This window comes from Tripterygium wilfordii, chromosome 21 (assembly GCF_013401445.1).
Source record: "Tripterygium wilfordii isolate XIE 37 chromosome 21, ASM1340144v1, whole genome shotgun sequence".
Taxonomy (NCBI): Eukaryota; Viridiplantae; Streptophyta; class Magnoliopsida; order Celastrales; family Celastraceae; genus Tripterygium; species Tripterygium wilfordii.
In genome coordinates, this window is record NC_052252.1 from 3,874,051 (window position 1) to 3,897,430 (window position 23,380).

The window sequence follows — 23,380 nt, forward strand, 5'->3', positions numbered from 1 at the left end:
AAGATATATACACACCAAATATTGCCTCTATTCTTCTCTACAATTGCTCCTATTTTTTCTTCATGGTATCAGAGGAGGTTTTTATCCTGTTTAAGTTCTTGTTTGCTCAACAATTATGGCAAACGACGATTCTATCTTCTCTGGCGCAAAGTCGTCTTCTACAGGTGCTCCAAGTGCTCCTGAGTTAGAGTCCAATCCAAATCAACGGTTGTGCTCTGTCCTTCTTATTGAGTTTAATTATCTTCCATGGTCCAGATCTATTACACTGGCTCTTGGTGGAAGATCTAAACTCGATTTTATTGATGAAAAGATTCCTTCTCCTGATGAAAAGTCTCCAGATTATGGAGCATGGTTATCAAAAGACCAATTAGTGCGGTCATGGATTCTTAATTCCATGGATTCTTCTCTTGCAGAGATCTTTAGTTACTCGGAGTCTGCTTCTATCTTGTGGTCGGCAATTCGTGATATGTATGGCCAACAAAATAATTCTGCCAGAATTTTTGAACTTCAGCGAGATATTGTGAATCTTCAACAAGCCGGAAAACCTTTTGTTCAATTGCTTAGCTGTCTTAAAAAGATGTGGAACGAACTTGAGTTGTATCGTCCTCACACAGTTGATACCACGATTCTTCGCAATCGTGTAATGGAGGACAAAATATTTCAGTTGTTAGCAAGTCTTGGACCTGAATATGAAGATCTCCGCAGCCGAGTTCTCATGTCTCCAGAACTTCCATCGCTTGCTTCTGTCATCTCCATGATTCAGAGAGAAGAATTAAGAAGGAAAGTCATGAATGTGGAAGCTAGGCCTAACCTCTTTGAGTCTCGTGCTTATGCATCATACAAAGGCAAGCGACCGGATTTAAAATGCCAACATTGTCATCATCTGGGACATCTAGTTGAAAGGTGTTGGATTCTCCATCCAGAATTGAAACCAAAGTTTGCTAAGGATAAGGGACTTTCTAAACCAAGAGTCCATGTTGCAAAAACATTACATGGAGATATGGTAAATTACATCTCAAATCCAATTTCTCTTATAAATGAGTTTGCAACCTATCTTCAGGAGAAGGGAGGACATGGAGTTTCTGGTACAGAACACTCGAATTTCACAGCCCTTCTTGGTAAGTTTGCTGGGTTCTTAGCAGACTCGGGACATCAATTCAATGACAACTTTGAAGGTATTTTCAGTGCACTCTCTACTGCTATAGAATTTAATACTGTGCATGATTTTTGGATTGTTGATTCTGGTGCCACCCATCATATGACAAATAAATTAACAAATTTGTCTGACTTCAAAAAATTTTCTACTCCACCTCATGTGTCAATTGCCAATGGAAAAGGTGTTCCTGTTCTTGGTGAAGGTAAACTTAAATTGTTATCTAAAGATGTGACTTCAATAGCTTTATATGTTCCATCCTTTCCAGTCAAGTTACTTTCGGTTAGCAAACTCACTTTGGATTTAAATTGTTGTGCAATATTTCTTCCTCATTCGGTACTTTTTCAGGACATTGTCACCAAGAAGATCATTGGTAGAGGTTTTTTTCTGAAAGGCCTCTACTACATCTCCGGAAATTTTCAACCTAGCAAAAGTACTCAAGTCTCGTTTTTTCCTTCTTCCTCGGTAGATCATGTTCTCTGGCATCAACGTTTAGCACATCCTTCAGATAATATTCTCACTAAATTGTTGCCAAATGTTGATACCAATTATTTTTCTTGTGATATTTGCCATTTGTCAAAATCCACTAGATCAAAAAGTGAAGTTATGAATATCTTCAAAGATTTTCATATGCTTGTTCAAACTCAATTTTCCTCTAAAATTCAAACACTTCGTTCTGATAATGGCACAGAATTCATGTCTAAAAATATGACACAGTACTTATATTCTCATGGCATTGTGCATCAGACTAGTTGTGTTGGTACTCCTCAACAAAACGGAGTAGCCGAACGTAAAAATAGAGACTTGTTGGAAAAAACTCGTGCTTTGATGCTTCACATGCATGTTCCAAAAGTTTTTTGGTCTTATGGAGTATTAGCAGCAGTTTATATCATCAATCGGCTTCCGAGCCGAGTGTTGTCTTTTAAATCTCCCCTTGAAGTTTTGCAGGAGAAAACTATTGATGTGTCTCACTTGAGAGTATTTGGTTGCACTTGCTTTGTGCATATACAAGCAGCTCATCGTGATAAGCTTGATGCCCGAGCTGCTAAGTGTATTTTTTTGGGGTATTCTTCGACCCAAAAGGGGTATAAATGTTATCATCCTGATTCACGAAGATTATTTGTCTCCAGAGATGTTGTGTTTGAAGAAGCAACACCTTATTATACAAATTCTCAAGATGATTTAGAGGACGTGTTTCCCTTGCCTATATCCGAGATTATTTCTGAAGGGGTTCCTCACAAGCCTAATATTGCTAAGTTTGTTCCACACCAGGCCGAGTATCCTCCAGATATGCAGACTGAAAATCCTCCAACTGGACAGGCTGAACTCCTTCCAAATGTGCTAGCTGAAAATCTGGTTGAGAATCCGCTAGCCGAACAACCCGAGAGTCTCCAAGATGTGCATGTGCTTGCTTCCACTAATATTCCTGAGGTTTCACCGTCATTGGTTCGACGGAATCCTACTCGAAACCGCGTTCCTCCAACAAAACTTCAAGATTACGTAACTTTTTCTGCTTGTCATCCTCTCTCCAAGTATGTCACTTATCATCGTCTTTCCTCAGCTCATGTGGCATTTCTCACCGCTATTTCTACTGTTCATGAACCTAAGAATTTCAAGGAAGCAAATTCTCAGGAAATATGGCGACAAGCTATGGGTGAAGAGCTTCAAGCTCTTGCTGAAAATCAGACTTGGAGTGTTGTTAAACTTCCTCCTGGAAAACAACCAGTGGGGAGCCGCTGGGTATATAAAACTAAATTTCACTCGGATGGTACCATTGACAGGCATAAAGCTCGCCTTGTGGCCCAGGGATTTACTCAAACCTTTGGTGTGGATTACAAAGAGACGTTTGCTCCTGTTGCTAAGATGAATACAGTGCGTACTCTCCTCTCAGTTGCCGTAAATTGTGGATGGTCTATGAGTCAAATGGACGTCAAAAATGCTTTCCTTCATGGGGATCTTGAAGAAGAAGTCTATATGAAACTACCTCCCGGACATCCACAGAGTTCGGATTCTTCTTTGGTTTGTCACCTACACAAATCAATCTATGGGTTGAAACAATCTCCGCGTGCTTGGCACGCCAAGTTAAGTACCGTTCTTCAAGAGGTTGGTTTCTCTCGTAGTACAGCTGATTCTTCCTTGTTCATTCGTCATTCTTCCAATACTATAGTGGTGGTCCTAATTTATGTTGATGATCTTATTATTGCTGGGAATAGTATTGATGCTATTTCTCAACTCAAAACCACTCTTCAATCTCGATTTCCTATTAAGGATCTTGGTTCCTTAAATTACTTTCTTGGCATTGAAATGGCAGTTTCCAGCAAAGGTTTATTTCTAAATCAAAGGAAGTATATTCTTGATTTGCTAGAGGAAACCGAAATGATGAATTCAAAACCAGCATCCACTCCACTGGATAGCAAATTAAATCTTGATACAGCCAGTGAACCTTTACAAGGAGTTAGTGATTACCAACGGTTGGTTGGTAAGCTCATTTATCTCACTATTACTCGACCTGACATTGCTTATGGTGTAAGTCTTGTTAGCCAGTTCATGCACGCTCCTACTCTTTTCCATTTGGGCATTGTCAAACGAATCTTACGTTATCTCAAGGGTTCTATTGGTCGTGGCATAGTTCTAGCTAAGCACGGTCACTTACGGATTACAGGATATAGTGATTCTGATTGGGCTGGAAATGCCCTTGATCGAAAGTCCACTTCCGGCTATTGTATGTTTGTTGGTGGAAATCTTGTTTCTTGGCGTAGCAAAAAACAACATGTGGTTGCTCGTTCTAGTGCTGAAGCTGAATATCGTGCAATGGCATCCAGTGCATGTGAACTAATATGGCTTAAGAGTTTGCTCGTAGATTTGGGTTTTCCAAGTAGTCTTCCTATGACTCTTTTTTGTGATAATCAGGCTGTTATGCATATTGCTGCTAATCCCGTGTTTCATGAACGCACAAAACATATTGAAGTTGATTGTCATTTTATTCGTCATCAAGTTCAGAATCAAGTTATTCAAACAGTTTACACTCGAAGCCATGATCAACTTGCTGATGTTTTTACAAAGGTTCTGTCTTCTGGTCATTTTCACCGATTATTGTCCAAGCTTGGCTCAATCAATCCTCTTGATCCAGCTTGAGGGGGAGTATTGACATTAAATCCTCAAATTATGGCATAATTTGTTCCTCAAATTATGGCATAATTTGCTTCTCAAATTATGGAACCTTTGTCCCACAATTTGCTCCTCAAATTATGGCATAATTTGTTCCTCAAATTATGGAACTTTTGTCCCATAATTTGCTACTCAAATTATGGAACATTTGTCTTAGGGTGTAATGTTTGATCCCTATATATATGAGGTTGTAATTGTAATGTAAAACATCAAGATATATACACACCAAATATTGCCTCTATTCTTCTCTACAATTGCTCCTATTTTTTCTTCACAACAGCTCAAGCGAATTTGAACCTTCAACAATTTTAAAAAAGAAAATCACCTAATTAAGCTGTCAACTGTCGAGGTGAAAATGGGCAACGTACTACAGCAGACAAATACAGGGAAGCAACAGTCAATCAAAAGACAAAGTGTTGTAAGATTTGCTTGACTTTTATAATCTAGACTCAAATATCAAGGAATGTCTAATCAATAGGGGTGTAGATGGTAAAAAAAGGGGTCTTAATAGCAGGACCCTATTCCAACAGTTATCATCCCAATTCCCAAAAGCATCCGACACTCATTCATTAATGATCCATTGAAACGCTCAATAAATGAGAGACACAAGGCTAAGATATTTTTGAGATTACATTGTTTGAAATCTTTTATCATTTTTTGAAATCAATTTTAGTCCACCCATTTCTGTCTGAACATTTTACTATCCATTGCATATGATCAGCCCAGAACATTTTCATCTGCAACTCTTTTTTTAATATATTTTCCATGATCATGGTCCAAATTGTATGACTCCGGCAACAAACAATCAACAGAGAAATGCAAAAATAAAAAATTACCTCTCATCTTACTTATTTTATTTCTTCGTGCTCAACAAATCTTCCTTAAACCAACCAGTTTGTCTCTTTCTTTTGTATCAAAACACATGGCAGAAATATTTCTATTCAGTATTGCAGAAAATGTTTTGGGAAAGATAGGATCTCTTGCCCATGAAGAAATATGTTTGGCACGGGGTGTAGAGAGCAATATGAAAAAGCTTGTTGAGAACTTATTATCCATCAAAGCTGTTCTCCTGGATGCCGAGGAGAAGAAGGCACATAACCACGAGCTGCGTATCTGGCTTGGGAGGCTTAAGGGTTTCCTCTATGATGCCGAAGACGTGATGGATGAGTTTAATTATCAAGGGCTTCGCAAGCAAGTGGTGAAAGAGTATGGAACCATACAAACCAAGGTACACAAATTATTCTTTTCAAGCTCAAATCCACTTGCATTCCGTTTCAAAATAGGTCATAAGATTAATAAGCTTAAGGAGAGACTAGATGATATAGCAGCTCAGAAGTCTAAATTCCATCTCACGGAGCTACTTACTTACGGCATGGTGGGGCACAGAGAAAGGGAGATGACTGATTCCTTTGTGCGTGCATCAAATATTATTGGAAGAGATGCCGATAAGGAAAAACTCATGGAGTTTCTGTTGAAATCAGATGATCAAGCAGCAAGTATAATCTCTGTTATCCCTATTGTTGGAATAGGAGGATTGGGAAAGACTACTCTAGCTAAGATGTTATACAATGATAAGAGAGTAGATGCACATTTTCAACTGAAAATGTGGGCGTGTGTCCCTGAGGATGAATTTGACAAGAAGAAGATACTAGTAAAAATGCTCAAGTCCTTAAATGATCAAGATGTTAGTAACTTGGATACTGACCAGTTACAAGCTCGCATTCAAGATCAACTAAACGGAAATAAATTTTTACTTGTCTTGGATGATGTGTCGATAGTCGAACGTATTCGCAGTAAATGGGTTGAGCTGAAAGAATTGTTGCAAGCAGCTGCCATTGGAAGTCAAGTCATTGTAACAACACGTAATCATAGAGTGTCCGTGTTGAGAATGCAGAAGTGTTGTAATGCTCTTTCTGGTTAGCTACATATTATTTTTATTAGAGTAAAGATGTGTGGTTTATTTTGTTAAGAATTACTTGTGTTTAGACTTGGTTGATGGTGCTGTCTATTGTTGACCAAGTTTATTAGAACTGTCCAGTCTACTGGAAGTACAACTTCCAGAGACTTCTTTTGAAATATCTATGTAAGAACTCTTAGCTTTGTACTGAATATATATAGAAGTGAATGAGAACAGAAGAAGCTAATAGACAGAAAATTACTTTCTCTGGTTGCTTTCTTACTACAGAAATAGTTCTCGTTTAGACTTGTAAGAACAGATTCAAACAACTCTTTATAGGCTCTCAGTTTTAACATTGGTATCGGAGCAGCTCAGATCTTGGAGGACCTGTGAAGAGAAGAAAGATGGCAACAAGTTCATCAGGCTTACCTACACCTCCAGTATTCTCTGGTGAGGGCTTCGATTTTTGGTTAGTGAAGATGGAGGCACTATTGCAAGCTCATGACTTGTGGTCTGAAAATGGGTATACACCCATAGAAATTACAGAAACTTCTACTGTGAACCAGATCAAGCAGCAGAAGGAGAATCACACCAAGAACTTTAAAGCCCTCTCATTTTTACACGCAGCTGTATCTGAGGTAATTTTTGCAAGAATAGTTGGTTTAAAAAGTGCCAAAGAGGCTTGGGACAAGCTCAAGGAGGAGTTCCAAGGCAGTGAAAGAGTGAGGTCAGTGAAATTACTAACTCTCAAGAGAGAATTTGAACTTCAGAGAATGAAGGAAAATGAAACTGTAAAAGAGTACTCAGATAAGCTGGTTGAGTTAGTTAATAAGATGAGGTTGTATGGTGAGGTGATTTCAGATCAAAAGGTTGTAGAAAAGGTTTTAATAAGTCTACCAGAGAGGTTTGAGGCCAAGGTTTCAGCCATTGAGGAATCTTGTGACCTCAAGAAGCTCACTGTCTCAGAACTATGCAGTAAGTTGCAGGCACAGGAGCAGAGGGCATCAATGAGTAGTGAAGATGTTTCTGAAGGTGCATTTCAAGCCAAGCATAAGAACTGGAAGCAGGGACCTTCTTCAAAGGCAGGAAAGACTTCAAATCAGGATAAAGGCAAAGGGAAATCTGCTGAGAATCCTGAGCAGACCTCTAAGAAGGGAAAATATCCTCCTTGTGGGGTGTGTAAAAAGACTAACCATTTGGAGAAGGACTGCAGATTCAAAGGCAAGTCTCAATTGCAGTGTTGGTTTTGCAATAAGATAGGGCATATAGAGAAAAATTGTAGACAGAAGCAGCATCTGGTAAACAGACTACACAACAAGCACATTGCACTGATGAGCAGAAAAGTGAAGATCATTTGTTTATGGCACAACACTCAGCACAATCCAATGAATCTAATGTCTGGCTCATTGACAGTGGGTGTACTTGTCATATGGCTAAGGACATTGGATTGTTTGCTTCATTGGATGAATCAGTGAAAACAAAAGTCAGACTTGGTAATGGGGAGGTTATTCAGGCTCAAGGCAAGGGTGTTGTTGCTGTATCAACCAGAAAAGGTATGAAGCTAATCCATGATGTATTATATATTCCTCATTTGCACAAGAATTTACTGAGTGTTCCACAAATGTTGAAGAGGGGATACCAATTGGTGTTTAAAGACTACTGTTGTACTATTTTTAATTCTGGTGGAATAGAGATAGTTAAGGTGCAGATGTCAGACAACTCTTTTCCACTCAAATGTACATCAGTAGGTCAATCTACTTATGCTGTAAGGGTGGATGATACCTGGTTATGGCACAAAAGATATGGCCATTTCAATTTGAAAGGGTTGAAGTTGGCAAAGGAGAAAGGGTTTGTAAGGGATTTGACAGAAATTGATGCTTGTGAGGCTGTTTGTGAAGCTTGTCAACTAGGCAAACTTCATAGAAAGGCATTCCCCTCAAACTCTGCTTGGAGAGCCAAGGAGAAGCTAGAATTGGTTCACACAAACCTTTGTGGACCTATGAGTGTGGAATCATTCAGTCAGAATAAATATTTTATATTGTTTATAGATGATTATACAAGGATGACCTGGGTGTATTTTTTGAGCAGTAAATCTAATGTTTTCAATGTTTTCAAAAAATTCAAGGCTATGGTGGAAGCTCAATGTGGCAGCCAGATCAAAACTATCAGATCAGACAATGGGAAGGAATATACCTCTTCAAGTTTTAATCAATTTTGTGAAGAAGCTGGTATTGTGCATCAGCTTACTATTGGCTACTCACCTGAGCAAAATGGAGTTTCAGAAAGGAAAAACAGAACAGTAATGGAGATGGCAAGATATTTGCTTATGGAGAAGAAGTTGCCAAAGATTTTTTGGGCAGAAGCAGTTTACACTGCTGTATATCTTCTCAACAGACTTCCCACTAGAGCTGTTGATGGAGTGACACCCACAGAAGCCTGGTTTGGTACTAAACCATTAGCAAAACACCTAAAGATCTTTGGATCAGTTTGTTACACTCATATTCCAGATGTAAAAAGAAGTAAACTTGATGAAAAGGCCGAGGTTGGAGTGTTTCTGGGATACTCAGCTAGATCAAAGGGCTATAGAGTGTACAACTTAAAAAACAAGAAGGTGATGGTGAGTAGAGACTTAGAAATTGATGAAGGTGCTCACTGGGATTGGGACAATAATCAGGTGGTGAGGACTACTCAGTCTCTGGCAACATCTAGCTCTAGCATAAACACTACTGATGAGAATGAACAAAGAGTTGTTGATACAACTGATGAGAATTTTGTAAAGAAGTCCAAGTCAGTGGCTGATGTTTATGAGAGCTGCAATGTGGCTTTAGCAGAACCAGTAACCTATGAAGATGCCAGCAGATTCAAAGAGTGGCAGCAAGCCATGAATGACGAAATTCTGATGATTAACAAGAATGAGACTTGGCAGCTGGTTGCTAGACCACAAAATCAGAATATTATAGGTTTGAAATGGGTCTATAGGACCAAATTGAACCCTGATGGGTCAGTGAACAAACATAAAGCAAGATTGGTGGTCAAGGGTTATGCTCAAATGCTTGGAACTGATTATGGAGAGACTTTTTCACCTGTGGCCAGACATGATACAATTAGAATGTTGATTGCATTGGCAACAAGGCTAGGGTGGAGAATTTATCACTTGGATGTCAAATCAGCTTTTTTGAATGGCTTTCTTGATGAAGAGATATATGTAGAGCAACCTCCAGGATTTGTGGTTCCTGGTAGAGAAAATTTTGTGTACAGGTTGAGTAAGGCCCTCTATGGCCTAAAACAGGCTCCTAGAGCCTGGTATAGTAGAGTTGATTCTTATTTGGTGGAGCATGGCTTTAGGAGGAGTATGAATGAGCCTACCTTGTATATCAAGGAAGGGAAGCAAAAACTGATTGTTTCATTGTATGTGGATGATTTTTTCATTACAGGAAGCAATTCAGAAGAGGTGCAGCAGTTTAAAGAAGTTATGAAGACAGAGTTTGAGATGTCAGACCTTGGGGAAATGTCTTATTTCTTGGGGTTGGAGATTTGTCAGATGAATGGAGGAATTTTCTTGTCACAAAGAAAATTTGCTTTAGACATTCTCAAGAAATTTCATATGGATAATTGCAAGAGTACAACCTTTCCCCTACCAATGAATGTGAAGCTTTCTGTTGATGATGGTGCTGATCCTATAGATGCTGCTAAGTACAGAAGCTTGATTGGAAGTCTACTGTATTTAACAGCAACAAGACCAAATCTGATGTATTGTGTTAGTTTACTGTCCAGGTTTATGAAGGCTCCTAGTTGCATACACTTTGGGGCAGCAAAAAGGGTTTTAAGGTACCTCAAGGGCACAGCAGACTATGGAATGTGGTATGGAAGGTGTGAACGTGGTGACCTTGAAGGCTACACAGACAGTGACTGGGCTGGTAACATTGATGATTCTAAAAGCACCTCAGGTTACTTGTTTTCTTTTGGATCAGGTGTGTTTTCTTGGAGTTCCAAGAAACAAGAAATTACAGCACAATCTACTGCTGAGGCTGAGTATGTGGCAGCAGCCTCAGCTTCAAATCAAGCCTTATGGCTTAGAAAATTATTAGTAGATGTTGGGCAGAAGCAAGAGGAGGCTACAGTTATTTTTAGTGATAACAAATCAGCAATAGCAATTGGAGAGAATCCTGTCCAGCATGGGAGAACCAAGCATATGAGAGTAAAGTTTCATGCTATCAGAGAAGCAATCCAGAATGAAGAGATCAAATTGGTGTATTGCAAGTCTGAGGACCAGTTTGTAGACATCCTTACTAAAGCCTTGCCAAAGAAGAAATTTGAAATGCTCAGAACCAGAATTGGAGTGACCAGAAAGTGCCTTAAGGAGGAGTGTTGAGAATGCAGAAGTGTTGTAATGCTCTTTCTGGTTAGCTACATATTATTTTTATTAGAGTAAAGATGTGTGGTTTATTTTGTTAAGAATTACTTGTGTTTAGACTTGGTTGATGGTGCTGTCTATTGTTGACCAAGTTTATTAGAACTGTCCAGTCTACTGGAAGCACAACTTCCAGAGACTTCTTTTGAAATATCTATGTAAGAACTCTTAGCTTTGTACTGAATATATATAGAAGTGAATGAGAACAGAAGAAGCTAATAGACAGAAAATTACTTTCTCTGGTTGCTTTCTTACTACAGAAATAGTTCTCGTTTAGACTTGTAAGAACAGATTCAAACAACTCTTTATAGGCTCTCAGTTTTAACAGTCCGAAATGCTGGGTACTACTGAAGGATACATGTTAAAAGGTCTTCCACAAGAGGATTGTTTGTGTTTATTGAAAAAATGGGCGTTCAAAGAAGGAGAAGAGGAGCGCTACCCGTACCTCCTGGAAATCGGAGAGGACATAGTGAAGAAATGTGGAGGGCTTCCTTTGGCGGTGAGGACCTTAGGGACCCTGCTCTACTCGAGAAATGAAGAACGGTACTGGAAGTCCATAAGAAATGATGAGATATGGAAACTAAAACAGGATGAAGGGGATATTTTACCTGCACTAAGACTAACTTATGATCAAATGCCATCTGAATTGAAGCAATGTTTCGCTGTTTGTTCTGTCTTTCCAAAAGGTTATGTGTTCAGCAGTTTTATATTGGTTCAATTTTGGATGGCACACGGTCTGCTTCAATCTCCAGATGGAAACCACGAACTTGAATATCTTGGCTTACAATATGTTAAGGAGTTATACTCAAGATCATTCTTTCAGGATTTTGAGGATTATGGTTATCTTTACGTGTTTACAATGCATGATTTGGTTATCTTTCAGAATCAACTTTTTTTTTATATATTTTCCATGATCAAGGTCCAAGTCGTAGGACTCCAGCCTCCAGCAACAAACAATCGATAGAGATGCAAAACTAAAAAATTACCTCTCATCTTACTTATTTTATTTCTTCGTGCTCAACAAATCTTCCTTTAACCAACCAGTTTGTGTCTTTCATTTTTATCAAAACACATGGCAGAAATATTTCTATTCTGTATTGCAGAAAATGTTTTGGGAAAGATAGGCTCTCTTGCCCATGAAGAAATATGTTTGGCATGGGGTGTAGAGAGCAATATGAAAAAGCTTGTTGAGAACTTATTATCCATCAAAGCTGTTCTCCTGGATGCCGAGGAGAAGAAGGCACATAACCACGAGCTGCGTATCTGGCTTGGGAGGCTTAAGGATTTCCTCTATGATGCCGAAGACGTGATGGATGAGTTTAATTATCAAGGGCTTCGCAAGCAAGTGGTGAAAGAGTATGGAACCATAAAAACCAAGGTACGCAGATTATTCTTTCCAAGCTCAAATCCACTTGCATTCCGTTTCAAAATAGGTCATAAGATTAAGAAGCTTAAGGGGAGACTAGATGATATAGCAGCTCAGAAGTCTAAATTCCATCTCACGGAGCTAGTTACTTATGGCATGGGGAGGCACAGAGAAAGGGAGATGACAGATTCCTTTGTGCGAGCATCAAATATTATTGGAAGAGATGCCGATAAGGAAAAACTCATGGAGTTTCTGTCGAAATCAGATGATCAAGCAGCAAGTATAATCATGGTTATCCCTATTGTTGGAATAGGAGGGTTGGGAAAGACTACTCTAGCTAAGATGTTATACAATGATAAGAGAGTAGATGCACATTTTCAATTGAAAATGTGGACGTGTGTCTCTGAGGATGAATTTGAGAAGAAGAAGATACTAATAAAAATGCTCAAGTCCTTAACTTATCAAGATGTTAGTAACTTGGATACTGACCAGTTGCAAGCTCGCATTCGAGATCAACTCAACGGAAAGAAATTTTTACTTGTCTTGGACGATGTGTCGATGGTTGAACGTATTCGCAGTAAATGGGTTGAGCTGAGAGAATTGTTGGAAATAGCTGCCATTGGAAGTACAGTGATTGTAACAACACGTGATGATAGAGTGTCTGAAATGCTGGGTACTATTGAAGGATACAAGTTAAAAGGTCTTCCACAAGAGGATTGTTTGTGTTTATTGAAAAAATGGGCGTTCAAAGAAGGAGAAGAGGAGCGCTACCCGTACCTCCTTGAAATTGGGGAGGACATTGTGAAGAAATGTGGAGGGCTTCCTTTGGCGGTGAGGACCTTAGGGACACTGCTCTACTCGAGAAATGAAGAACGGTACTGGAAGTCCATAAGAAATGATGAGATATGGAAACTAAAGCAGGATGAAGGGGATATTTTACCTGCACTAAGACTAACTTATGATCAAATGCCATCTCAATTGAAGCAATGTTTCGCTATTTGTTCTGTCTTTCCAAAAGATTATTTGTTCAACAGTTCTATGTTGGCTCAGTTTTGGATGGCACACGGTCTACTTCAATCTCCAGATGGAAACCAGGAACCTGAATATCTTGGCTTCCAATATGTTAAGGAGTTATACTCAAGATCATTCTTTCAGGATTTTGAGGAATATGGTTATCTTTACGTGTTTACAATGCATGATTTGGTACACGATCTTGCACTCTTGGTTGCTCAAAATGAGTGCTCAACTGTCAATTTTCAAACCAAGAGTATACCTGAAGGTGTGCGCCATCTTTCAATCTCCGATGCAGAAGTTTTATTTGGTGAAGAGGTTCCATGTCTTCCACAAAATCCAAGAAATGTGAGGAGTATTCTTTTCCCATTTGGAGAACCAACAGTTACAAGTGAATCCTCCATTGATGCATGCATCTCTAAGTTCAGGTTTCTAAGGTCGTTGGATCTAAGGTATTCATCATTTGAGTTGTTGCCCAGCTCTATTGGTGACCTGAAACATCTGAGATCTCTTCTCTTGTGCTTCAATCGTAGATTAAATAAAATATCCAACTCAATCTGCAAGCTTCACAATCTACAAACTCTAAACGTATATGGATGCGTAGAACTTGAGGATCTGCCAAGAGATATTCGGAACATGATCAGCCTGAGAACTCTGGATATCACCACGAAACAGAAGAGTTTAACAGCGAATGGAATTGGATGCCTAAAATCTCTCAGAAGTCTGGTTCTGTGCAGATGCACCAATCTTGAATCCCTCTTTGAACCAACAGTACACCTCCCTGCTTTGAGAGTATTGTACATCGACTCTTGTCCTAACTTGGTGTCTTTGTCACACATTCTGAGGAACCTAACTGCATTAGATACATTGATAATTCGGAAATGTATGCACATGGATTTAATGGATGAGGTGGAAGACTGTGGTCAAAAGTTGAAACTTCGGTTGCTAGTGCTAGCTGGTTTGCCACAATTGATTATCTTGCCAAGATGGCTTCAAGGGTCTTCGGAGACTTTGGAATACTTGTGTGTTGGATCTTCTCCCAATTTTTCATCCTTGCCTGAGTGGCTGCACAACTTCAAATCACTCAAAACGATTGCAGTCGCAGACTGTCCTAGCTTATTGTCTCTACCGGACTCCTTTGGTTGTCTCACAAACCTTAAGGAATTGAAGATTCTAAATTCTCCACAACTAAGTGAAAGATTCCAGCCAGAAATAGGTGAGGAGTGGTAAGAACCCTACTGACTTTTATCTTCTTCGTTACGGTTAGTTGATCAGTTGCTCAGGCACCATCACGTAGGATCAAGGATCGTAGTCTTGCAGTCTCACAAGAAGGTCTGCACGTCGCTGCCTAATATGTTTGGTATAATAGAGAAGCTAGCTTTGATGGTGTTCTACCGATCGATCTCCTCTAAAAATGTCTTCTTCTAGTTCTGTAGTTTTAAGTGCTTTCTTTTGATTATATCTCAAGCAAAGGAAGCCCTATATTGTGACAATGTGCTTTCTTCAAAATAAAACATGTTGGATTCTTCCATCTCTTGAGCTTTAAGGGTGCAAACGAGTTTAGCGGAGCGAGTTTTACCATGTTCAAGCCTGGTTTGTTTGTTGAGAAAAATTATTGAGTTTGAGTCATTTATTAAAACAACTCAAGAATCTTGTTCAAGCTTGTTTGTTAAGCTTATTAAGTGAGTGACAAATATGCTGAGTAGTTTGACACATTTCGATTTGCCTAATTATAGTTGAAGAGAGTTGGCCGATTCAAGTACCAGAGTGCATGGATTTACTACGTATTTGTCAAGCCTTCCTTAGACGGTGGTCAAATGGGATCGAGGAATGGATGACCTTAATTTTTAGTCTTGGTCTTTTTCATTTGTCTTTATACCAAACTAGAGCAAGGACTAAGGCCTTTCGTAGTCTTCAATACGCATTACAGAAATGCTATTTTCTCCAAACAATGAATATCTTTTTTTGATGGAGCAAGGATTTGGTCATTGACTCATTGACTTTTCTTTCTTTCTTTTCTTTTTTTTTTAATTTAAGCAATATTTTCTCAAACCCGAGAACATGTTTTTTAGTATATTTAGTTAATATGGCATGACCAAATCCTGTACCTTTTTAGATGTTTGATCTTGATCAACCATAACAAAATACTTTGGCATCCGACAGTTTAAGAACATGTAGTTGAACCAATCAAACTCTCTTTTAATAGAATCAATGATATTAAGAATTTTAACAAGTTCTAATTAACGATCCAAAGCAATGACTTATCGACTAAGACTTTAGCCTGGTCTTTGTTCCCTAGTTTCTCAATTATTGATGTTAGTGCTCTAATTTTGAAAGCAAACTGTAGTATATATTGAAGACTTTTCCTGGTCAGTAGTATTTGTTTATGTATTTATTATTTTGAAGTATTACTAGCTGACAACCTGCGCATTGCAACGGGATAATGTTGTTGTGAAGGCAGGTAATGATCGATGATATCACAAAAGTTCGTATGCTTCCAAAAATCACAGCCAGTTCAATTTCCATCCAAAATTCACTTCCACAACTTTTCATTACAGTTTCCTTAATAAGGATACTAATCAAAATTTTCATGGAATAAATTACTAATATTCATGGATAGAAATTAGAAGTTGGCTAAGAAAGCACTTAAATTTGGTTGCTGATACTGCAGCAACATCAAAGGAACAGATAGAAGGGACATGTAATAACCACCACATAACAGATAGAAGGGACTATATTACTAAAAATCAAGGGAAAAAATCAATGGACTAGAACCTTCAAATGGGCAGCAGATTTTTCTTTATTGGTGAAAGCTCGATTTCAGCCGACAACAAACTCAGCACCGGTCTGAACACACGGGATCTCCTCTGGATTTCTTTAAAATCACCAACAAAAATCTACATACGGCAATGGCCCGTCAAAAAAAACACCCCAGCAAAATGGACATACGAAATGATCAAAAATCACGAAAGCAATGTAAGTATGAAGGGAAACAACACTGATTTGAGTAAAAAAAAACCTAAAAAAACACAATTAAAACCTGGCTAGACACGTATGAAGAATATGAGACACAACTTACATAGTCAAGAGCAAACCCATAAAAACCAAAGCACACTGAAAAGATAGATGACCCGGAGTTAAGTGATAACCTAGATAAGCAACTCAAAGGGAGAGAAAAGAGACAGAAAAATTGCAAGAAACCAAACATTTAATTCAAAGTTTTTCAAAGTTAAATGCGATCAACATGCATAATCATCGGAGTTCGAATCAAACAAATACAACAACTGGAGAAGATCCAAAGAACTGTAAGAAATCAATAACAGAGCAGAGAAACATATGAAATGGACGCTAGAGACCTTAAAATTCAATAATCATTCTCATCCAAATTATCTAAGCAAAATATGTGGAGGAACCTCACCAAAATCGTCCAGAATAAAAAATAGAAGCATGACATGAGAAGTCAGAGACACATCTACATAGCGAGAAAGATGAGAAAAATGAAGAAAAAATACCTGTAGGCCGTAGCCCAGCAATCCAGCAGCTTCAAATCCAAAGCTCCAAAGCAACCCTTGGAAAGAAAATTAAGGAAAAAAAAACTCTTAACATACTAAAATTAACTCACAATGAATGCGAACCATTGATGACTCACCCAACGGCCAACGACAATATTCTCTTATATGTAAACCAACATTCTCACTGTTTCACTTTCTATCATTACAGGGCCCAATCATGCTAGCTAGGCGTCATGCCTAACACATGCAAGTCGATGGTTGATTTCTGGAAATCGAGGCATATCTCTGCGTAACTCCCTCTTTGTTGACAACGGGGACTTTCTTCAACAGACATTCTGTTAGAATTCAATGCCATCAAACACAACAAATTACTTAATGTCATCGAACATGCAGAAAAAATTCAATTTTCATACAACTATATCAGCAAGAGAAATAACATGATCTTAGGGGATATAGATTCAATGTGGAGTCTATGTTTACTAATACACTGCACAATAATAAACTCAATGCAAGTCTGCAAAAAAATCATCTTTATGCGAATATATATGAAGTTACAGAGTAACCTGAGAGAAAGTAACCAAAAAGAGGGCAAATACAGTGTAAAAAGTAAACATGTGATGGAAAATAAAAAATTTAACACATAATATTTCTTCAAAATAATATTAGTACAAAACCCCCAAGTGCAGCCCACACCAAAGTATTCTATATGACACAAAACATTTAAAACATGTAGCCTTCTCGAATCTCGTTGGTCAGTTGATCTCTCAGCTATAAAAGTTTTGTTTATGGCAAGAAAGCTAAAAAGAATTTGCAAAGATTGAATTGTCACAACTCTTACAGATACAACATAAAAGGTAATATTTTATGAGTCAATGACCATTCTATAATTAATCCAATTCAATACTTAGGCTAAGAAATCCATTTTAATACTATGATTGCCGAAAATACATAGTAAACCACATGGAAAATGCACCATCTCATTGTGATGCTATGTTTGCGTCACAAATACACAGTAAACCCTGTAGAAAAATAACCCATCTAGTTGTGAACCTATGTTTCAATCATTTAGAATAAGTCATCATGAGAAGCCTTGAAACTTACCAATGTATAATCAAGCTCTTCCAAAAGCTTCCCTCAAAATTAATGAACTATCAACTCAGCATTGGACGACAGTGTCTGTAGATTGAAGCCACTTAAGAAAAAGGGAAGAGTTCTGAAGAGAAAGAGATCCATAGATAGTGGTTTTATGTTTGGCCTTTGCACCTGCAAAACTGAACCAATACAGAACTGCTGAACACATTACCTTTTCGAAAGACAGAACAAATAGCGAAACATTGCTTCAATTGAGATTGCGTTTGATCATAAGTTAGTCTTATTGCAGGTAAAATGTCCCCTTCCTCCTCTTTTAATTTCCATATCTCATCATTTCCTTCCTGGGAGCATGATCCAATCTAGTTCACACCAATCTCTTTGGACCTGATATGTACGTATCTCTATGTATGATCTTTTACCATATGATATCAGTTCATTTATGGTTGTCTACTGATACTCTCCATTCTATGACCAAACACGTGTCAAACCCCCCATCACATATTTTGACACTTTCACCTTTTTTTTTGCCTACCAACCTTGACATGTCCGTTACATTTGACTTTTACACGTTTGTACCTTGGAGTCTCATCAAAAAGGACACGGGTTGGTGACAAAAAGTCTTAGGCCAATCCTCACTCTCATACAAATACCCTTCTCCTACCTTGGAGAAGGGGATACAGACATTGGAAACCAGAGACAAAGACTCTCCGACCCCTCATAAAATATTCAGTCATACACACTCCAGTCATCGACGATCTTCCATCTCCGATCACTACTGACTTGATCGTCGGAGCCTCTACGACCGACACCCCCAATCCAATCCAAGAGCTTTCACGGTTGCTTTTGTTGTGATGTTTGCAGGATTCAAAGGTACAGATGAACCTCTACGTAATCAAAGTTGACTCTTCAATGATTGTAGAATCTGCACCTACAATTTAGTGCGCCAATTTTCATGACAAATGCTTTTCTTGCCACAAGGACAGTTTCATGTAGGATATAGCACAAAAGTACAAAAGCTCTATTTTAAAATTTTAAAAAAAAAGAGCTAGAGATGTGAGAATGATTTTTCATTATCGCCTCTTCCTCTGTCATTTAATAATTTTTCATCTCTTTATACTTTGTCAAGACAGGAATGTTTACTGATCCTCCAGAGATGTTTTCAAGATTGGTGCAACTTATTTTAGACACCCATTTCCATTAATCTCTCAAGATTGATCATGTTCCGAATACCGGTTCTCATATAAGGGGAGATATTTCACAGGAAATATGTGCTTGTGTGTGTTTGTCTCTGTACGTAGAAGTACCCAAAGAAGATAAAAGCTAGTAGGCATTCTTTTGTTTGTTTGTAGGAATCAATAGTTTGATTCTTGAAAGAGAGAAGCTGTGGCGGCCATGACTCTGGAACTATTATATTTCCTCTTAGCCACAGGACTTTGCTGTGTGGTGAATGAGGAAAATAAACGAATTCGGGATTTGGAATATGAGAGCGCAAGCTCGAGTGACAATGAGGCTAAGTCTCTTATCCTACATCAAGACATGAAGTATATAATATAACAATTCAAATTTCCTAACTAGTATCAAATGATTTTCCTAGGCTGAAATTATTATAGGTTGGTGCTAGGCCTAGATATACAAAGCCGCGAGGATCGATATAGACTGCTCTAAATCAGATAAAGTGTTGCCATTACAGAGGAGCGGACTGTTACAATTTCCATTCATTAGCTAATTAAAATGTGCCATTCCAAGGTCCAAACTAAAATTTGTGAAGAATGATTTCATGAAGCTGACTGACATGATTTCAAAGCACCATTATACTCCTACTAAAACAACTATGATCTTCTGTGGTTGAAATTGAAAGGAAATTTAAATTACATGAGCATGGACCTCAGGGGTCATAAATAAATAAGATAACCTTCTGCTATCATGTACATACAAATCACATTGCTTGAATTTACCAAACCATATGAGATTTTTACATACAAATCTTGACAACAAAGCTCACACGAGGGTTGAAGTTCAACTCGTCACATTGACGCAATCCGATTTTCTTAATTACTAATTATACTTGAAGAGAATTGGCGAATTAAAGTATCAGAGTGCATGGGTTTACTACGTATTTGCCAAGTCTTCCTTATACGGTGGTCAAATCGGATCGAGGAATGGATCATCTCGATTTTTAGTCCTAATTTTTCTTCATTTTTGCCTTCATACCAAATTTTCTTAAAGCATACGATATGATATGTATGGTACAAATTAGTTGATCACAAGAACACAAGTAAGTCTATGATGTAAATGTTTTGTAAGTAGTCCCCAAAAATTCCAAGGCATTTTCGTAGGCAGCTTCCTTCTATATGACTTTGTAGAATCGTCAATCCAAACTTTTCAACAGTGCTGATGTGTCCGGGTGAGAGTGACATGACACCACATCTACAAAGAAGTTGAGAGACTAAAAATTGAAAATCAATTCAGACGTGCTAGACACTCATTCATTAATGATCCATTGAAAATCACGGTCAATAAATAATAAATGAGAGACACACGGCTAAGATATTTTTGAGATTACATGGCTTGAAATCTTTTATCATTTTTTGAAATCAATTTTAGTCCACCCATTTCTGTCTGAACATTTTACTATCTATTGCATATGATCAGATCGAGTGATTTCCTGGATGATCATAATCAACTTTTTCATCTGCAACTTTCTTTTTTATATATATTTTCCATGATCATGGTCCAAATTGTATGACTCCGGCAACAAACAATCAATAGAGAAATGCAAAACTAAAAAATTACCTCTCTTCTTACTTATTTTATTTCTTCGTGCTCAACAAATCTTCCTTAAACCAACCAGTTTGTGTTTTTCATTTGTATCAAAACACATGGCAGAAACATTTCTATTCAATATTGCAGAAAATGTTTTGGGAAAGATAGTCTCCCTTGCCCATGAAGAAATATGTTTGGCATGGGGTGTAGAGAGCAATATGAAAAGGCTTGTTGAGAACTTATTATCCATCAAAGCTGTTCTCCTGGATGCCGAGGAGAAGAAGGCACATAACCACGAGCTGCGTATCTGGCTAGGGAGGCTTAAGGATTTCCTCTATGATGCCGAAGACGTGATGGATGAGTTTAATTATCAAGGGCTTCGCAAGCAAGTGGTGAAAGAGTATGGAACCATAAAAACCAAGGTACACAGATTATTCTTTTCAAGCTCAAATCCACTTGCATTCCGTTTCAAAATAGGTCATAAGATTAAGAAGCTTACGGAGAGACTAGATGATATAGCGGCTCAGAAGTCTAAATTCCATCTCACGGAGCTACTTACTTATGGCATGGGGGGGCACAGAGAAAGGGAGATGACTGATTCCTTTGTGCGAGCATCAAATATTATTGGAAGAGATGCTGATAAGGAAAAACTCATGGAGTTTCTATTGAAATCAGATGATCAAGCTGCAGGTATAATCTCTGTTATCCCTATTGTTGGAATAGGAGGGTTGGGAAAGACTACTCTAGCTAAGATGTTATACAACGATAAGAGAGTAGATGCACATTTTCAATTGAAAATGTGGGCGTGTGTCCCTGAGGATGAATTTGACAAGAAGAAGATACTAGTAAAAATGCTCAAGTCCTTAAATGATCAAGATCTTAGTAATTTGGATACTGACCAGTTACAAGCTCGCATTCGAGATCAACTAAACGGAAAGAAATTTTTACTTGTCTTGGACGATGTGTCGATAGTCGAACGTATTCGCAGTAAATGGGTTGAGCTGAAAGAATTGTTGGAAGTAGCTGCCGTTGGAAGTCAAGTCATTGTAACAACACGTAATCATAGAGTGTCCGAAATGCTGGGTACTACTGAAGGATACATGTTAAAAGGTCTTCCACAAGAGGATTGTTTGTGTTTATTGAAAAAATGGGCGTTCAAAGAAGGAGAAGAGGATCGCTACCCGAACCTCCTGGAAATCGGAGAGGACATAGTGAAGAAATGTGGAGGGCTTCCTTTGGCGGTGAGGACCTTAGGGACCCTGCTCTACTCGAGAAATGAAGAACGGTACTGGAAATCCATAAGAAATGATGAGATATGGAAACTAAAACAGGATGAAGGGGATATTTTACCTGCACTAAGACTAACTTATGATCAAATGCCATCTCAATTGAAGCAATGTTTCGCTATTTGTTCTGTCTTTCCAAAAGATTATTTGTTCAACAGTTCTATGTTGGCTCAGTTTTGGATGGCACACGGTCTACTTCAATCTCCAGATGGAAACCAGGAACCTGAATATCTTGGCTTCCAATATGTTAAGGAGTTATACTCAAGATCATTCTTTCAGGATTTTGAGGATTATGGTTATCTTTACGTGTTTACAATGCATGATTTGGTACACGATCTTGCACTCTTGGTTGCTCAAAATGAGTGCTCAACTGTCAATTTTCAAACCAAGAGTATACCTGAAGGTGTGCGCCATCTTTCAATCTCCGATGCAGAAGTTTTATTTGGTGAAGAGGTTCCATGTCTTCCACAAAATCCAAGAAATGTGAGGAGTATTCTTTTCCCATTTGGAGAACCAACAGTTACAAGTGAATCCTCCATTGATGCATGCATCTCTAAGTTCAGGTTTCTAAGGTCGTTGGATCTAAGGTATTCATCATTTGAGTTGTTGCCCAGCTCTATTGGTGACCTGAAACATCTGAGATCTCTTCTCTTGTGCTTCAATCGTAGATTAAATAAAATATCCAACTCAATCTGCAAGCTTCACAATCTACAAACTCTAAACGTATATGGATGCGTAGAACTTGAGGATCTGCCAAGAGATATTCGGAACATGATCAGCCTGAGAACTCTGGATATCACCACGAAACAGAAGAGTTTAACAGCGAATGGAATTGGATGCCTAAAATCTCTCAGAAGTCTGGCTCTGTGCAGATGCACCAATCTTGAATCCCTCTTTGAACCAACAGTACACCTCCCTGCTTTGAGAGTATTGTACATCGACTCTTGTCCTAACTTGGTGTCTTTGTCACACATTCTGAGGAACCTAACTGCATTAGATACATTGATAATTCGGAAATGTATGCACATGGATTTAATGGATGAGGTGGAAGACTGTGGTCAAAAGTTGAAACTTCGGTTGCTAGTGCTAGCTGGTTTGCCACAATTGATTATCTTGCCAAGATGGCTTCAAGGGTCTTCGGAGACTTTGGAATACTTGTGTGTTGGATCTTCTCCCAATTTTTCATCCTTGCCTGAGTGGCTGCACAACTTCAAATCACTCAAAACGATTGCAGTCGCAGACTGTCCTAGCTTATTGTCTCTACCAGACTCCTTTGGTTGTCTCACAAACCTTAAGGAATTGAAGATTCTAAATTCTCCACAACTAAGTGAAAGATTCCAGCCAGAAATAGGTGAGGAGTGGCCAAAGATTGCCCATGTCCCACACATCTATATAGACCCAGATATTGGTAAGAACCCTACTGACTTTTATCTTCTTCGTTACGGTTAGTTGATCAGTTGCTCAGGCACCATCACGTAGGATCAAGGATCGTAGTCTTGCAGTCTCACAAGAAGGTCTGCACGTCGCTGCCTAATATGTTTGGTATAATAGAGAAGCTAGCTTTGATGGTGTTCTACCGATCGATCTCCTCTAAAAATGTCTTCTTCTAGTTCTGTAGTTTTAAGTGCTTTCTTTTGATTATATCTCAAGCAAAGGAAGCCCTATATTGTGACAATGTGCTTTCTTCAAAATAAAACATGTTGGATTCTTCCATCTCTTGA

At 38.4% G+C, this 23,380-nt stretch overlaps 3 protein-coding genes and 1 long non-coding RNA gene across 4 annotated transcripts; 3 read left to right on the plus strand and 1 right to left on the minus strand.

Annotated features, from left to right (window-relative positions):
* The first annotated feature begins 5,243 nt into the window (after window positions 1–5,243).
* On the plus strand, window positions 5,244–7,565 carry LOC119987737 (disease resistance protein RGA2-like). The gene is made up of 3 exons (XM_038832658.1): window positions 5,244–6,196; window positions 6,589–7,439; window positions 7,558–7,565. Exons 1-3 carry the CDS (start codon window positions 5,244–5,246, stop codon window positions 7,563–7,565), a joined length of 1,812 nt encoding a protein of 603 aa, XP_038688586.1.
* Window positions 7,566–10,963: 3,398 nt separating this feature from the next.
* LOC119987738 (putative disease resistance protein RGA3) lies at window positions 10,964–11,593 on the plus strand. Its single transcript, XM_038832659.1, has one exon. The coding sequence runs from the start codon at window positions 10,964–10,966 to the stop codon at window positions 11,591–11,593; it is 630 nt and encodes a 209-aa protein (XP_038688587.1).
* On the plus strand, window positions 11,559–23,372 carry LOC119988955 (putative disease resistance protein RGA3). The gene is made up of 2 exons (XM_038834225.1): window positions 11,559–14,222; window positions 23,011–23,372. Exons 1-2 carry the CDS (start codon window positions 11,702–11,704, stop codon window positions 23,106–23,108), a joined length of 2,619 nt encoding a protein of 872 aa, XP_038690153.1. The 5' UTR covers window positions 11,559–11,701; the 3' UTR covers window positions 23,109–23,372.
* LOC119988959 lies at window positions 15,637–17,788 on the minus strand. The gene is made up of 4 exons (XR_005465702.1): window positions 17,620–17,788; window positions 16,656–16,853; window positions 16,519–16,574; window positions 15,637–15,903 (listed from the first exon to the last, which is right to left on the minus strand). It is a non-coding gene; the product is annotated as an uncharacterized LOC119988959 (long non-coding RNA).
* Window positions 23,373–23,380: the final 8 nt, after the last annotated feature.

Coding starts and splice junctions, on each gene's coding strand:
- LOC119987737 (XM_038832658.1), top strand. CDS start 5,244: ATGGCAGAAATATTTCTATTCAGTATTGCAGAAAATGTTTTGGGAAAG. Junction 6,197..6,588: donor ACAACACGTAATCATAGAGT/GTCCGTGTTGAG, acceptor GTATCGGAGCAG/CTCAGATCTTGGAGGACCTG.
- LOC119988955 (XM_038834225.1), top strand. CDS start 11,702: ATGGCAGAAATATTTCTATTCTGTATTGCAGAAAATGTTTTGGGAAAG. Junction 14,223..23,010: donor AAGATTCCAGCCAGAAATAG/GTGAGGAGTGGT, acceptor AGCCAGAAATAG/GTGAGGAGTGGCCAAAGATT.
- LOC119987738 (XM_038832659.1), top strand. CDS start 10,964: ATGCTGGGTACTACTGAAGGATACATGTTAAAAGGTCTTCCACAAGAG.